We start from the raw sequence: 17,015 nt of genomic DNA on the forward strand, positions 1-17,015 counted from the left end.
ATCAATTTTGCTCCAATTATATATCTTTTCCTTTAACAGATGAAGAAGTGAAGCTTTAGAAGAAAGCCCAATATCATACAACTAATTACAATGACAGAATTAGCGCTCAGGTCTGCAGTCTTTTATACAGAGTTCAGAAGTTTTCTGTAGGGGCCAAACAGTAGATATTTTAGATTTGCAGGACATACAGTCTCTGTCACAACCACTCAACTTTGTCCTTGTAGTGGGAAAGCAACCACAGGCTAAAGTACACATAGGCGAATTGGCCTGGCTGTGTTCTAATAAACCGTTTGTCCAGAACAGGTGGTAGGCTAGCTTGACCTTGTGAACTACAGCTTGCAAATTACCAAAATGTAATCAGATCTTTAGGGACAATTTCAGACCAGGAAATGCTCTCCAAAACTTGGTCTGAGAGTCCTAGAATGAAGTAGTGTTCCCACTACAACACTAGAGAGTTTCGAAATACTCCAACAAAGAAAAAAGGAGGGAGAGTAAGAGGCTAGTCTGAGGCTTGCAGGCTCCTCCCTTTCCTCACCCGGAAGCTAACTGTGCTTGGGACAGAAAAGAGAATATGGAGCTTGTTCTAAAACTCAGAATGCCCAGTAGACTTATTATTAATTTTAAGTATTTGCAATACTAGAAAATAAAGATTATTTGCAGTAGAAAAGTCATAAAACAATTGTAGAGCCCATAGTGAAAACTTTTCCCAGTTCATAGTTACCTCCAAGCATCGCAAGGGTGATGGAATTAGTTTTTCTTTTAGCATCTTAGTGTCAATGAGCAGCAGTCCTACGTTTCGGGTGGGTCTCAGAGCTATAGCGTCCTTGTGCTGTCTGTGGTATTTTTCTAGTTGTTCACTAAAGAACCGAACATCTACATAAAATAATTCATATAAAGGAGAAAATACATTATATTAGATTTTGAAGGATTATTATGAAATATGTTAATTATTACATTGATAAATTTACAGGTATATCATAATGTTATTCATATGTATGGTACCTTGTATAATTTTAAAGTGTTAATTCATAGTTCCTTATATTTTATTCTTGTAATAAAAACTAATAAGTAATAATGAAATGGGTTTTTAAATAAAATTAAATATGTAAATATGTTTCTAGTTCCTATTAAGAAGGTAACTCAAAATGGCATTAGAAGATCTAGTCTGGAATGGACTAGATTCTAGTCCATTCTAGGGTCAGATTGGTTTGAAACTGGGCTTAATCTAAGGTTTTTCCTAAATGGTACCACAAAGGAAAGCGCTTTGAGGATATTAACGATAAAAGTTTGAGACACAGGAGGTCAGGCATAGCTTAGTTAGCTGCATTCCTCTTCCCACCACCTGTCCGCCGACCCTGCTCCATGTCACGGTCAAGGCCTTGTCAGGCCGCACCTGCCGCACGCCCCAGCTGCATTTTGAGACTCTCCTACCTCCGCTGTCTCCCTTCTCCAATCTGCCTGAAAGCAGTGGAAGCCCGATTGGTCTTGAACACACTTTCATCACGCTACTGGTCAAAACCAGCTCTTTCTAATACACATGCAGTACTGAACTGCTCCACTTGTCTTTCAAAATCCTGTACCCCCTCAAATTTAGCTAACTTTATTTCCAATTACTTCCTCCCTGTGGGTCAGACGGATCTCCTCAGTGCCTTCTGCAACCCTCCACCATCGCAGAGAGAAAGAGCGTTGATTCCCATCTTAATGCATGTCATCTCCTCTCCTGAACAAAGGGGGAGTTTGACACAATGTAAAAAACACACCAGGCACCGTGCTTGAAGACCTAGGGTTGGTATTTAACCCACATGTGGCTTTGGGTTAGTCACTTAATTTTCCTGAGTTTCAGCGTCTTCATAATAGAAAAAAGGACAGTTACCTACCTGCCTCACTTGAGAAGGTCATTTGATATGTGGTTTTTTTTTTAGAACTGACAAAATAAGGCTGTCAGATAATCTGAGAAGTCCTCTGGAAGGAAACTTGGGAATGTTGCGTAGTCTAGTATTTTCCAAATTTATCTGAGCACAGAGTCCTTTCACATGGTATCACATAATTGTACGAAAACACCAATTTGGTTCAATACTCTCATTTTAAACATAAATAAATTTAGACCAACAAGGTTATTGATCTGATAACCATGTTTCTCTTTGGCCTCAGTGACACAGCCAAAAAGAAGCAAAAGAGCAAGCTGATAAAAGAGAAATAAAATTTATTTTCTGTTTCTTTTTGAGGTCGAGAGGCAGTATGCGTAATGGTTAAGCACGCACGTTTTCAAGCCAGAGAAAAGTGTTTCTAAACCACTTAATAGCTGCATACTTTTGCAGTTTCCTTATATGTATCTCCATTACTTTCTTTGTAAAATGAAAATAGTGACACCTCGTAGAACTATAAGGATTAGATGAGGTACCTGAGAGTCATGTAGCGCAGTATCTGTCAGGTTATAGTGCTCAGCAAGTATAGAAATTATTAGTAAACACTGACTTTTGTAGGAATTTAGTGGTAAGAGGTAGCTGATTATGTCAGGAAGCCAGAACCTGTCCCCTGATCACCTTCTGGGACAGGTCAGGGGACACTCTGTCTCAAAGGTTAGTTACACAGACATTTATTAATTACCTATAGTATGATCAAGGAATATTATAGTTTTGAGAGAATACTGCAGTCGGTAAGGCATGGTAGCCAAGGGGCAAAGCTACCTTCTGTTTACCTCTAGCAAACAACTGGGTTTAGAGGTTTAGCACATGCCAGAGAACTCCAAAAGCGGGAGGAGTGCAGCACTTAGGAGCCCAGGCCAATGTGCTCTGAAGGCCCAGTCAACAGACAGCAGACACCTGTGAGACTCTGGTTCCAGGATTGGGGCGGGACTGACAAACCAAGGCGGGCTAGGTTAAGGAAAGCCTGGAAGTCTGGCGATCTCATCCCGATGGAAGCTTGATGAGGGATTAAAGTTACCCACTATGAGGAATGTGGTAGCAGGGGACTAGGAGGTCTTGGGCACAAGGCTGTGAGTACGAGATCTAAGTGACTAGAACTGGTTATTTGGGTCGGGCACTTTTTGTGCTAAAATGCCAGGCTCTGTGCCTTGCTGCCGCCATGGTGCCATACTATAGCATGCGAGGCATCATGTCTCTCAGTTCACTTCAGTTCCACACACACTAAGTCTCAGGGACTTAACGACTGAATACAATGTTTGCTCTTAGGCTGGAATCTGGGTCAAAGCAGCTGCAACCTGCTTTATTTGAGGGATTGTGAATATGCACTAGATGTTGATATCAAAACATTGTTATTTTTAAGGTATGATATTATTTTGGCTCTTCTATAGGAATATGCTTATTAGAGATGCATATTGAAGTAGTTAATTTAGTGATGGAATGTCTAATTTACTTTAACACAATAAAAATAACGGGTTGAAAGAAAACCATACAAATTTATAAGTTAGTGAACCTTATGAACAAAAAAATTGGTTCATAAGGAAAATATGAAAGTAATCATTTTTTCTGTATAAAAATTAAAGAAATAAGAACAGTTATGAAATAAAAGAATATGAGTGATATGCTTCACATTTTAAAATAGCAATAGATAATATGAATTTAATTATCATAATCATCTGGGAACTTCTTTGCCTGAAATTTCACTTGGGTATTGCAAATTATTTTTGTTTTGTAAAAGATAGTACGTCTACTCCTGGCCTGGTGGCTCACTTGGTTGGAGTGTCGTCCGGAATACAAAAAAAGTTGCTGGTTCTATTCCTGGTGAGGGCTCATGGGGGACATCTGATCAATGTTTCTTTCTCTCTCTCTCTCTCTCTCTGCCCCCTCCCTCTTCACCCTCCTCTTTTCATTTCATTAATTTTTTAAAAGATTTTAATTATTTTTAGAGAGAGGGGAAGGGAGGGAGAAACATCAATGTGCGGTTGCCTCTTGAGCGCCCCCTACTGGGGACCTGGCCCACAACCCAGGCATATGCCCTGACCAGGAATCCAACTGTCAACCCTCTGGTTCACAGGTTTGCACTCAACCCATTGAGCTACACCAGCTAGGGCTCATTCCTTTCTAAAATCAATAAACATTGTCTTCTGGTGAGGATTTAAATTTTTTCTTTTTAAAATATAAGTCTAATAAAATCATTTCCCCTTGGGTCTAAATTTATGATAAAGAATTGTTAATTCATACCCACCAGCTTGTAATATGATAGGAGAAATAAATAGTGACTTGAGTTCCTGAGATAGAAAAACACTCATGTAAACATTATTTTAGAGGTAAACATTCCTTTCAACTCCTTCCCGTATTCAGGCTATATAGGGTTAGCACTGATAAAGTCATTAGGAGAAATTGCTTCTCATAATATTCTGAAATAAAACATTAACACTGAGTAAAGCTAAAGAAAAGAGTAATTCTACAGAAATAACTTGGAAATAAATAAACTCATCTTTTGTCAGGCAAACCCCTTTGGGCTACCATTTCTGTCACCATTCACCACCAAACAAACGTAGAAGACTATAAATCTTGATGTCCTTCTCAAAAATAATTAACAAGGAAAATTAGAAAAGTTACCAGGTTCCTGAAGTTTAAGAGCTTGCAAATCGAGACTTTCATTTTCCCTGAAGAATAGCTGGAACTTTTCAAATGTTGCTGCGTACAATTGGGCAGCCTCAAATGCTGCTCTTATGGTTTCCTAGATGTTATAAATAGACAAATAAAAGTATATTTTTCATGAGTAGAATTCAATTCAATATGACTAAACAAACACAAACAACTTCTTTGCAGCTGACAACATGCTCTGATTTGGGGGTAAATAAGTGAAGGAAGATACTATCCTTGATGTCAAGGAACAGTTAATACAGTCTCTTACAAAATTGAAATAAAAAAAACTTCAAATCTGACTTCTGAAGAACTGTCTCTTCTGATTGAAAGAAAACAAACTTGTAATTTTTTTTAGCTTCATGGTGAACTTTTATATCACTAATCATCGCATGGCAAAAGATAATGTCTATTTTCTAAATTTCAAATTTTATGTCTTAGTTGAAGTGTTTTTGAGAAAAGGCACAAGTGTTTAGCCTATCTATGGAATGAACTGCTTAATCTTACTGTTGGTGGCAAGTCTCCTATTCCAAAATGTCTTTTATCATTTGCTCTAATGAAACACTTTCTTTACCCTCTCTTAAACTTGGCTACAACCACCCCTTCCCCACAACAGTTTTTCAAATTGAAACAATAATTCCCAATCATTTCAGTCCCTTACTACCTGTGTCAATGTGTATCATCATAGTTCAAGGCCTGTGAAAGGCAAGTAGTATATGTTTGTTAACCTTGGTCCATGACTCCCTGGCTGCACTCCACAGCCTCCCCTTATTTTTTCCTACCAAGATTCTTTGGAAATGACTGCAATTTGTTTCAGGGAAAACTAGATATAATCAATGGAATTGCTCTTTCCCAACACACCCAGCCTAGTCATGCTTTATGGAGCGTGGCCGGTCATAGAAAGTTCAATTACATAAAATAGCACACACCTTCTATAGTTACATTTAGTTATTTGTTCATTTATTTCCTTTTAATAGGCTCCTATTTATTCCTCCAGACTCTTTCCACTACTTATTTCTTTACGTTAGAAATTGAGAGGAAGAAACTATGTAACTTACATCTCCTTTGAGCTGACTTAATAGTGTCTCCGAAAGGGGTCATACAGGCAACAGAAACACAATGGGACGGCCCATAAATGAAAAGCTACACCAACATGGTCAAAACATGACTTGAAACCTTTTAATTTTTAAATAATTTTTGGCTCAAATAGGACAAAGAATTCCATATATCTGTCACCAAATTTCCCTAAATTTTAACAACTTATCATATTTGCTTTATTCTTCTCTCTATATGTATATTGTTTTACTATGAACCATTTGGGAAAGATTGCTACCCTTAAATATTTCAGGGTTTATTTACTCAACACAAGGATTTTTTAATATAACCATAGCACAATAATCTAAATCAGGAAATTAACATTAATATGAATACTATTAATCTAATTATTGACCTTATACAAACTTTGCCATTTGCTCCAAAAATGTCTTTGATAGAAATTTTTTTTTCCGGTTCACTATTCTACCCAGAATCATGTATATCATCCTGTTATATCTCTCCAGCTTTCTTTAACCTGAAATAATCAGTTCCTCAGTTGTTGTTTGCCTTTAATTTTTGAAAAATATATCTCACTTGTGTGTTTTATACTTTTTGATGCTTAGACTTGGTTTCACATTTTGGCAGTCACACCACAAAAGTGACGTGTGTTCTCTGTGTGTCATGTAAGAAGGCACGTAACGTCAGTTCACGTCTGTCAGTCTTCACCCCTAGCAACAGCACACTCGCTATTTCCCCCCTTGAAATCAATAAGTATCTTATGCAGAGACAATATCCTGTTTCTCGTCACACTTTTGCATATTCATTTTAATATGCATTTAAATGCCCGCCCATTTCTATGATGGCTTTCATAGTGTTTCTATTGAACCCCCCAGTTACCCCCAGTTCAAAAAAGGATATTATAGGAAAATTTTAAAAAAAAAAAAAAAAAAGAAAAAACACCCCCCAGCAACCCCAATTTATATGTAGCTTTTATTTCATAATTTTTAGGAAGGGAGGGAAGGGATATTCATCAGCTGTTTTATTTTCCACTTTTTGTTTCTCTTTATAGTAGCTTTGTATGAATTCACTATATTTTAATTTCCTCAGCTCAGGGTTTAAAGTGATTTACAAGACTTATAATTCAAAGTATTCTGTTCTGTCAACGTATCGATGTGAATTTTATTTTATTTTTTGGTGGTGGGGAACAGTTGGTTCTGTTCTGTCTTGCCAGAGCTTAAATTTTCACCAGTTGCTTCATGTCCCCTGCATCACCCAATGTACAAATAATGCTTCTTCTTCCTTTTTAACCTCATTTTCTACCCCAGAAGCAATGCCATCTCAAATATCTCGCAATTTTAATTCTCTTCCCTGTTTTCAGTGCTCTGATCTACCAGGATTTAAAAAAAACCCAACAACTCTTTACCATTTAGACATTAAGTAGCATTCAATTAAAGATAAGAAAGGAAGACAATACATTAATCAACTTCTTAAATACTAGTTTCAGGAAAAGTAAATATACCTTTATTTGAAAGACAATTGTGTGAAAATTTTTATCGTCATCAAATACTGCTGATAAGCTTGGGCCAAATCCACAAGTTTTTTCTTCAAGTTTGTTGTTAATGTAAGGACTGGTAAAAGCATCAAAATATGTATCAGGCACGAGAGTGGGAACTGATAACACAGTGTTCTGAAACTGGTTAATTGCACCTGAAAGACCTTCCTGTTAGAAAACAATAAAAATAAGTGTAAACACATATATGGTTATATTTAGGAATGTTTTTGAATTTTCTGAAATGCTAAAATATATAAGAATAACTCATTTACCCATGCAGACACTGCTGATTCTAAGTGTATGAGAAAGAGGAAGACACAGCCCCGTCTTCAGGAAATGTATTTTCTAACTGAGAAAGAAGGACACATGAAGCGTAAAAGATGCTTGGCTTCACTCTCACTTCAACTGGTGGCAATGGCCACGTTGTGAAATTTTCACAATCCTGTTCCGGAAGAAGCCACCAGAGTGGCTGTGCTTGAGTACCCAGCCTCACTGACACAGCGGGCCTTGCCACGGGGAGCCGGGGTCCAGGAACTGTAGTATTTGCTGGGGAGGGGGCTGTCACCTCCCTGGCCCCAAGCTCTGCTAGAACCACAAACCTGACAAAGTCGAACTGAGGAGGCTGCAGAAAGGCCAATGAGCCTGGCACACAGGGGCAGAGAGGTGGCTGGGGCAGCGCTGGCTGTGGAGGCTGCGGCAGAAGCACAGCGGTGGGAGCCCAGGCTAAGACTCACCAGAGGGAGTGGCACAAGTGCCCCTCCATTGTCCTATGTTTACGATTTTGCTGCTGGACTCTTCCCTCCCTTCCCCCACCCTGTGAAGATGATATGAGACTTGAAAGAAGACAATGCATACAGGATATAGTCTATTGATTTGAGAGAGAAATATGTATTGGTGTAAGAGAGAAGCAATGATCGATTGCATCCTGTACATGCCCTGACTGGGGATCCAACTCAGCCTAGAAGCCCTCTCAAGGCAGAGATGGTTATTGCAGTGACCTGAGACATTTACAGATCCACCCCTGGACCCAGTGCTGGTGAGAGTCAGCTTTGCAGAGTAGTTTGGCCCACCCTGGGAATCAGCCACAAAATGTGCATTGCTTGTACCTTTGAAAAGGCTGCTCAGGGCCAGATGTGGACAGCACCTGACACTGGTTCACACCAAACTCAAACGTCAGAGCAGCATCCAAAGGGAAAAACCAGAAAGGAAGCACCAAGCTCTGCTGGGACCAATACACTTAGTTCTTTTCTCATTATTTTCACTATTTCTTCTTTTTCATAGCCTTTTTAAAAAAATCTATTTTTTCTTTTATTTTTGGTGCTATATTTTTTCATATCTATTTTACTTTTACCTTTGATTACTACATTGTTCCCTTCTCTCCTTTTATTATTTATGGTATGTTTTCTGTGTTCCTTTTCTCTATTTTCCTCTTTCAATTCATTACTAGTACTAGTTCTCTTCCCCCTTCTCCTCTCACAATCACTTTTCTTTCCTATGGTCTTCTCATATTCTTTTTATTTTCCCCTTTCTCTACTAATCCATTTCTCTTTCAGCTTTTATTATTCTTTGCTCTCTTGTTGTTGATACTGCTGTTGTCATTGGGGGAGGGGTTGTTTATTTTGATGTTTTTGTGTTGTTTTGTTTTGTTCTGCCAGCACCTCTAAAACAGCATACAAGATGTGGTAGGGGTTGAGCCTCTTAGTCAGCCACCCAGAGGGGAAATCCTACCAATGAATGGGTCAGTAACAATTAAGACCCAAATACAACAGGAGAGTCCACATAACCCGTACAAAGGACATTCCTAGAGTATCCAGATCAGGAGCACAGGGAGTTTGCATCACTGTCTATAAGACACCCACCTCAGAACAAAAGATATACACAGGCTGAAAGTGAAGCATTGGAAAAAATAGTCCATGCAAATGGACATTAGAAAAAGGTAACAATACTTATATCAGACAATAAAGACTTCAAAACAAAAGTCCAACAAGATGGTATAACTCTTATAAACATATACGCATTCAGTATAGGAGCATCTAAACATAAAGAGACAGACAGCAATGTAATCATGTAGGGGATTTTAACACCCCACTGTCAACAATGGAGAGATCTTCCAAACCAAAAATCAATAAAAATATTGCAGAATTGAATGACACTCTAGATCAAATGGGCTTAATTGATATTTACAGAATATTTCAGCCCAAAGAAGCAAAGTACAGATTCTTTTCAAACACACATGGATCATTTTCAAAGATGGACCACAAGGTAGGACACAAAACAAGCTTTAATGAATTCAAGAAAATTGAAATCACATCAAGAACCTTCTCATATCACAATGAAACTAGAAACCAACCTCAAAAAAAAGCTCAAAAACATTCAAATACATGGAGACTGAATAACATGTTATTAAATAATGAATGGGTTAATGATGAGATCAAAGGAGAAATCAAAAAGTATCTGGGAACAAATGAAAATGAACACACAACAACCAAAAACCTATAGGACACAGAGAAGGCAGTCCTGAGAGGGAAGTTCATAGCAATACAGGCCTACCTAAAGAGGAGAGAAATATCTCAAATAAACAACCCAACCCTACATGTAAAATAACTAGGGGAACAACAACAAACATAGCCCAGAGTAAGTAGAAAAAAATGAAATAATCAAGATCAGAGCAGAAATAAATGACACTGAGACTGAAACAATTCAAAAGATCAATGAATCCAAAAGCTAGTTCTTTGAAAAGAAGAACCTTCTTCTTTTACAAACCTTTAACCAGACTCATCAAGAAAAAAAGAGAGAGGACCCAAATAAATAATATCAGAAATGAAAGAGAAGTAAAAACTGATACCATGGAAATACACAGGATTAAAAGAAAAGACTATGAACAACTATATGCCAAAAAATTGGACAACCATGGCAAAATGGACAAATTTCTAGAAACATACAATCTTCCAAAACTGAATCAGGCAGAAGCAGAAAATCTTAATAGACTAATAACAACTAGTGAAATTGAAGCAGTAAGCTAGGATTATATCCTAAGAATCCTAAAATAAATTCAAGGAACCATGCACCAAAATTTACCACATTAAAACAAAAGAACCTAAGGCCAAGGGTAAAGAGAAAGAAAAAAAAAAAAAATTCTGGCACACAAAAGCCCTGGACCAATGGCTTCACAGGCAAATACCAAATGTTCAAAGAAGAACTGACACTTATCCTTCCCAAACTATTCCAAAAAATTTAAGAAGAGGAAAAACTACAAAACTCTTGTTATAAGACCAGTATTATCCTAGTCCCCAAATCAGAAAAAGACACAAAAAAGAATGAAAATTACAGGCCAATATCTCTGATGAATACAGATGCTAACATTCTCAACAAAATACTGGCACCCTGGATTCAGTAATATATTAAAAAGATTATACACCATGATCAGGGGGATAAATGGGGTACAAGGATGGTCCAATTTTCACAAATCAATAAAGTTGATATGAAAGACAAAAATCACATGATCATATCAATAGATGCTGAAAAAACATTTGATAAAATTTAGCACACATTTATGATCAAAACACTCAACAAAGTGGGAATGGAGGGAGTGTACCTCAACATAATAAAGGTCATATGTGAAAAACCTATTGCCTGAGTGGTCAAAAACTAAAAGTGTTTCCCTTAAGATCAGGAACAAGACAAGGGTGTCTGCTTTCACCACAGTACTGGAAGTCCTAGCCACAGTGATCAGACAAGAAGAAATAAGAGGCATCCAAACGGGAAAGGAGAAAGTAAAACTGTCATTATCTGCGGACGACATGATACTGTACATGTAGACTCCACCAATAAGTGAATTTGTGAATTCAATAAGTGAATTTGGCAAAGTAGCGATATTTAAAGTCAATATTCAGAAATTGATGGCATTTTTAACACCAACAATGAACTATCAGAAAGAGAAACTAGGGGGACAATCCCATTTACTATAGCAACAAGAAAAAAATAAAGTACCTAAGAATAAATTTAACCAAGGAGATAAAATACCTATACTCAGAAAACTACAGAACACTGAAGAAAGATATGGAAGAAGATACAAATAAATGGAAGCATGTACACTATTCATGGATTGGAAGATAACATCATTAACATGTCCATACTACCCAAAGCAATCTACAGACTCACCACAATTGTTATTAAAATATCAATGGCACACTTCACAGATTTATAATAAATATTCCAAAAATTTATATGGAACTAAAAAAGCCCCCAAATAGCTTCAGCAATCTTGAGAAAGAAGAACAAAGTTGGAGGGATCACAATCCCTGATATCAAACTATATTATAAAGCCTCAGTAATGGGAACACTCTGCTACCTGCAGAAAACAGACACATGGATCAATGGAACAGAATAGAGAACCCCAGAAATAAAGCCATGTCTTTATGGTCAATTATTATTTGACAAAGGAAGCTAGAGCATACAATGTAAAAACAGGTTCTTCAATAAATGGTGTTAGGAGAACAAGACTGGTGAAAGAAAGAAAAGAAAAGAAAAGAAAAGAAAAGAAAAGAAAAGAAAAGAAAAGAAAAGAAAAGAAAAAAAGAAAGAAAGAAAGAAAGAAACTAGACCACCAACTTATACCATACACCAAAATAAACTCAAAATGGATAAAAAACTTAAATATAACTTGGGATACCATAAAAATCTTAGTGGAAAACATAGACAGGAAAATTTCAGATATCTCATATAGCAATATTTTTGGTGATGTATCTTCTGGGGCAAGGGAAATAAAGGAAAAAATAAACAAATGAGACTATACTAAATTAAAAAGTTCCTGCACGGCTGAAGAAACCATCATCAAAATGAAAAGGGAACCGACTGTATAGCAGAACATATTTGCCAATGATACACTGGACAGGGGTGTAATCTCTAATATATAAAGAACACATATGACTCAACACCAGGAAGACAATGAAATTTAAAAAATGGGCAAAGGACCTGAACAGACTCTTTTCCAAGGAGAACACACAGATGGGCCATAGATATACGAAAAGATGTTAAACATCACTAGCCATCAGAGAGATGCAAATTAAAACCACAATGAGATATCATCTCACACCTGCCAAAATAGCTATCATAAATAAATGAACAAACAACAAGTAAGTACTGGTGAGGATGTGGAGAAAATGGACCCTAGTGCACCATTGGTGGGAATACAGACTGGTGCAGCCACTGTGGAAAGCAGTATGAAGTTTCCTCTAAAAACTAAAACTGGAACTGCCTTTTGACCCAGCAATTCCACTGTTGGGAATATATCCTAAGAATGCCAACGCACCAATTCAAAAGAATGTATGCATACCTATGTTCATAGCAGCACTATTTACAATAGCCAAGATTTGGAAACAGCACAAGTGCCCATCAGTAAATGAGTGGATCAAAAAACTGTGGTACATTTACACAATAGAATACTACTGCAGCAGAGAAAAGAAGGAATTTCTGCCTTTTGTGACAGCATGAATGGAACTGGAGAATACAATATCATGCTAAGTGAAATAAGCCAGTCAGTGAAAGACAAATACCATATCATCTCATTTATAAGAGGAATCTAATGAACCAAATAAACTAATGAGCAAAATAGAACCAGAGGCATGGAATCATGGCAGGGATGGAAAGCTGTTAGAGGGGAAGGTGAAGTTAGGGACTTGTGGAAAAATGGTGAAGGGATTAGTCAAAGCACATATGTGAAGAACCCGTGGACATGGACAACAGTGTGAAGACTGACTACAGAATTTGGGGGTGGGTTGGGTGGAGGTATGCAAAAGGGAAAAATGGGACATCTGTAATAGCACAAAAATTTAAAAAGATAAAATGACAAAGAGAGACAGAGGGAAGCAGATAAAAATATAACACTTTATGATGACTTCTGTATTCGAAGTATGAACAGAAAGTTCTTGAAGGAAGGCAGGTCAAAGTATGCCTAATAGAATCAGGGAGAGTTTAAAGGGTGGGTTAAAATTTATACTCTTTGAGAAGTAATTTTCATTCTAGCAATCTATTCTAAGAGAAATAAATAGATAAATAAAGATTCAAGTGCAAAAACACTCACTGAAGCATTACTTACAATAAAAACCTAGAGAAGTACCTAAGTGTTCAAAAGTAGGAGTATGGTTAGGTAGTAACGTTATACAATAAAAAATTAGGCACCTCTTCAACATGGTGTCTCAAAAGATTAATTAATGATGTGGAAAAAGCTTATGGTAAATGTTAAGAGAGAGAGAGAAGGATAAAACTGATATGTAATATCTCATTTTTATAAAGTATATGTAAAATCTCATGGTAAGTTAGGTGTGTTAGTATATCAGTAAAACAAAATTGGAAAAATATAAAAATGTTAAGGGGTTATTTCTATTTCTGGCACATGGAATTATAGATTATTTTAATAATCTTTTTTTGTGTTTGTCAAATTCACTTCAATGAGCATTAATTAATTTATAATTTACAATGAGTGCAAACCTAATCAGAGAAAATGAGTTAAAGAAAAGGCATTTATTGGAGTAAGTCAAAATGAGCAGGGGCGTATAGACAGGAGTGCAGTCCTTGTAAGTCATTGTGTGTGTGAGGCCTGAAGGGGCTGGCAGGTTGGGCCCTTTAAGTCATTTAGGTGCTGAAGCTTAAGTGCCAGGTGTGGAAAAACAGGACACGATGCTGTTGGTCCCCCCTAGGCCAGCACTCCCCAGATTGTGACGAGGGACAGCTCTAGTGTCAAAGGGCCATGATATCAAGTAAATTGGGAAGAAACCTCGGTTAAACGAAGTTAAACAGGATTCTTCTCTGGATCTGCTAAACAGGACTTTTCATATTTTTTAATATGCAAGTGCACATCACAACCTGCTTTCTCCTAGAATGTCTCTCAGCATCTCACAGAGCATCCTTTGAAAAATGCCACTATAGGCAGTGGAGAAATTCTAATTTGGAGTGACGTGATCAAATTTGCCTATGAAACAATCTTGCTATTTGCAATGTAGAAAATGCATTGGAAGGAGAAGAGGCAGTTAGATCAGAACAGACTATTAGGGCAGGCCAGGTGAGAGGATGAGGTTCATCAGCACACAGGAATCGCTGAGCTGATTTCGAAGACGTAAGAGAGAAACTAGGATGACTCACAATTGCTGGCTTGGGCTTCTGGGTAATGCCTATCATTAAGATGGAGACATGGAAGAAAGAGCTAATTCTGGAAAAAGTTATAAGCTCAATTTATTTTGGTGAGTTAGAGTTAACCTGAGTCTGAAACAAAAGTACTGGCTGGAAAGATATATCTACAAATCTCCATTCTAGAAGTGGTGGTTAGAACAATGGGCACCCACAAGCACCCGCATGAAGAGTACACAGCATGTGAAGAGGAGGGAGCCCTTCAGGACAGGACAATCCAAGTTCAGACAAAAAAGAGGCTCCGAAGGGAAAAAATGTTGTTACATAGTAAAACCAAGAGAAATTACACCAAGCAGGAAGTCTATTTCCAGGGGTGGAAGCAATAAATAGTCAAACACAATAGGAAGGATAATAATTGAAAAATATCAGGAAAGAGGAAGAATTGAAAAATAGGAAGCCCTAAGTAACTCAAGCAAGAACAATGTAAGATGTCAAAACTTAGGTATATAATTTTCCTTTCAGCTCTATAGAGCATGTGTGTTTGGAAAACTAGATGGGGATGCATGTTATGACGAATGACCAAAATAATGGTAAAAAGTATTAGAAAATTCATGCGTGATAGTTCTGTTCACACTGCTATTGACTAATTTGGGGGTTAACTCATAAAGTAAACTCTTATGTGTGGTGTGAACATGGTAATTATGTCCAGAGCATGGCCCACTGCTTCATGTGTAGGAATTAAAAATACCCATGTGAGCCAAAGAGAAATAAAGAGTTCACTTCTAAAAAAAAAGGAAATAAGGTGTATTATGATTTTTCAAGGCCTGTCACCTTGAGGCTAAATGAGAACAGCCAGTTGCTGTTGGAAAGAGCCTTCCTGTGTCATCTGTTGCGTTCGTGTCCATAAGAAGGACATGAATCTCTCAGCCAGAAAGGGACATGAGCGCCCAGTGGAAGTTCCAACCAAGGCTCCAACCACAGGGACCTCAGCAATCTGCTTGTGCTTGTAAATAGTCTAAAATGGCTTGTTCGGTAAGTTACAGAATCATAGCCTGTTGGCGTTGGAAGCAACTTTAAAACTCATCCGCCTTCTCATCTTATAGATGCATAAACAAAGAGATAAGTGGTTTTCCAAAGTCGAAGGGCTTCTTAATTGTAAAGTGAGGAATAGAATCTAGGGAGCCTGACTACTGGTGTTTTGCACCACAGTATACCAACTAACAGAATCTATAGATAGATTGGCTTAGTAATCTGCGCATGTACAAAATGTGGAAGGCAGAATCCTATAAAGCGGCTCCCACGGTTCCCTCCCTCTGGTGTACACGGCCTGTGTGGGATGCCACTCCCTTGACTAGGTTACATTATATGGAAACTTGAAGGAACTTTGCAGGTATAAATTAAGATCCCAATTCAGCTGACTTTGAGTTCATGAAAAGGTGATAGTGCTGAGTGGATCTGATTATATGAAAATATATGAAGCCCTTAAAAGAGGGATTAGGCCCTTCCTGAAGGAGCTTCCCCAGCTGGTCTTAAAGACCCAATTGTAAATCATTCATAGAGTTTGACACAGGGCAAGGAACAATAGGTAATTTCTAGGTTCTCAGCTGGTCCCCATCTGACATATCTCAAGAAAACAGGGACTTCATTCTCACAGCTACTCAGTGATGGATTTTTCAAACAACCCAGGGACTTTGGAAGTGGCCCTGATTCCAGTGGGGCCTGTGAGGAACCTGGGACCTCATCCCAGCCAATGCCTGAATGGCAGCCTGGAGAGGCCCGAGGCAGAGGGTGAGCTAGGCAATGCCCAGACTCCTGAACACAAAAACTGTGAGATGATAAATGCTTGTTTTTTTAAAGCTGAAAAATTTGTTTTGTTCCATTACATTTGACCCCATTTTCCCCTATTACTCTCCCCCTCCCTCACCACCCTCAGCTCGCACATTCAATCCTTCCCCTGCCCCCATTGTCCTTGTCCATAGGTCCTTTATACATGCTCCTGGATGACCCTGCCAAATTCATGGTAATTTTACAGCAATAAATAATTAAAACTGCAACATTTTCTCAGATGCAGCATACTTAAAAAAGATTTAAAAAATGGTCCCTACAACACAGCGATGTCTTGAACTCATATCGACAGATGCGTATAATGAATTCTAAATTTTGTATAAAATATGTTCTCCTGATGGTGTTCCTACCAAGCCTCTAATCTGTCTCAAGTTTTTTAAAAAATGCTAAACTTTTAGATGATGTTGTATGAAGAAACACACACCAGAAAGTCGTCCAAAGAAGGCTCGAAGAGTAGGGACTGCACTGTCAAAATCAGTTCTGTGAGAAACATGGGGATGAGGGATTCATCTTCTTCCTGCTTTTCCATCACAGGGGCCCCCTGAAATGCACACATTTGTAGTGTTATAAAGATATGAATACCCAGGTGTGAGATAGAAAACTTCTCTGTTACAAGAGGCATGCAAACTTAAGGTTATAAGGTTAGCTGATTTTATAATGTTGGCATATCTTTCAAAGAATATTACCACAGAATTAAAAAATGAAGGCAGATATTGAAAAACTACACAACAATGTGAAAGTTCTTTCCTTGAAAATATACTGTCAACAAAATGGAAAGGCAAACAAGGAGCTGAAACAATATATCAGTAATGTATATAGCAGATAGAAGGTTAGTAATATTTGAATAGAAATATACTTGATATACTCAGTAGAAATATATACTAATA

The 17,015-nt window shown here is 37.7% G+C and overlaps 1 protein-coding gene across 1 annotated transcript in view; it reads right to left on the bottom strand.

Moving 5' to 3' along the window:
* Positions 1-17,015, bottom strand: part of DNAH6 (dynein axonemal heavy chain 6) — a 243,147-nt gene that overhangs the window by 196,731 nt on the left and 29,401 nt on the right. Inside the window, exons 10-13 of the mRNA XM_053664561.1 lie at positions 16,553-16,669; positions 7,126-7,326; positions 4,545-4,665; positions 722-873 (exon numbers count right to left, since the gene is read on the bottom strand). Coding sequence (XP_053520536.1) covers positions 722-873; positions 4,545-4,665; positions 7,126-7,326; positions 16,553-16,669 — 591 coding nt within the window. The remainder of the gene's footprint in view (positions 1-721; positions 874-4,544; positions 4,666-7,125; positions 7,327-16,552; positions 16,670-17,015) is intronic.

This window comes from Artibeus jamaicensis, unplaced genomic scaffold (genome assembly GCF_021234435.1).
Source record: "Artibeus jamaicensis isolate MK-2021 breed Jamaican fruit bat unplaced genomic scaffold, CSHL_Jam_final contig_384, whole genome shotgun sequence".
Taxonomy (NCBI): domain Eukaryota; kingdom Metazoa; phylum Chordata; class Mammalia; order Chiroptera; family Phyllostomidae; genus Artibeus; species Artibeus jamaicensis.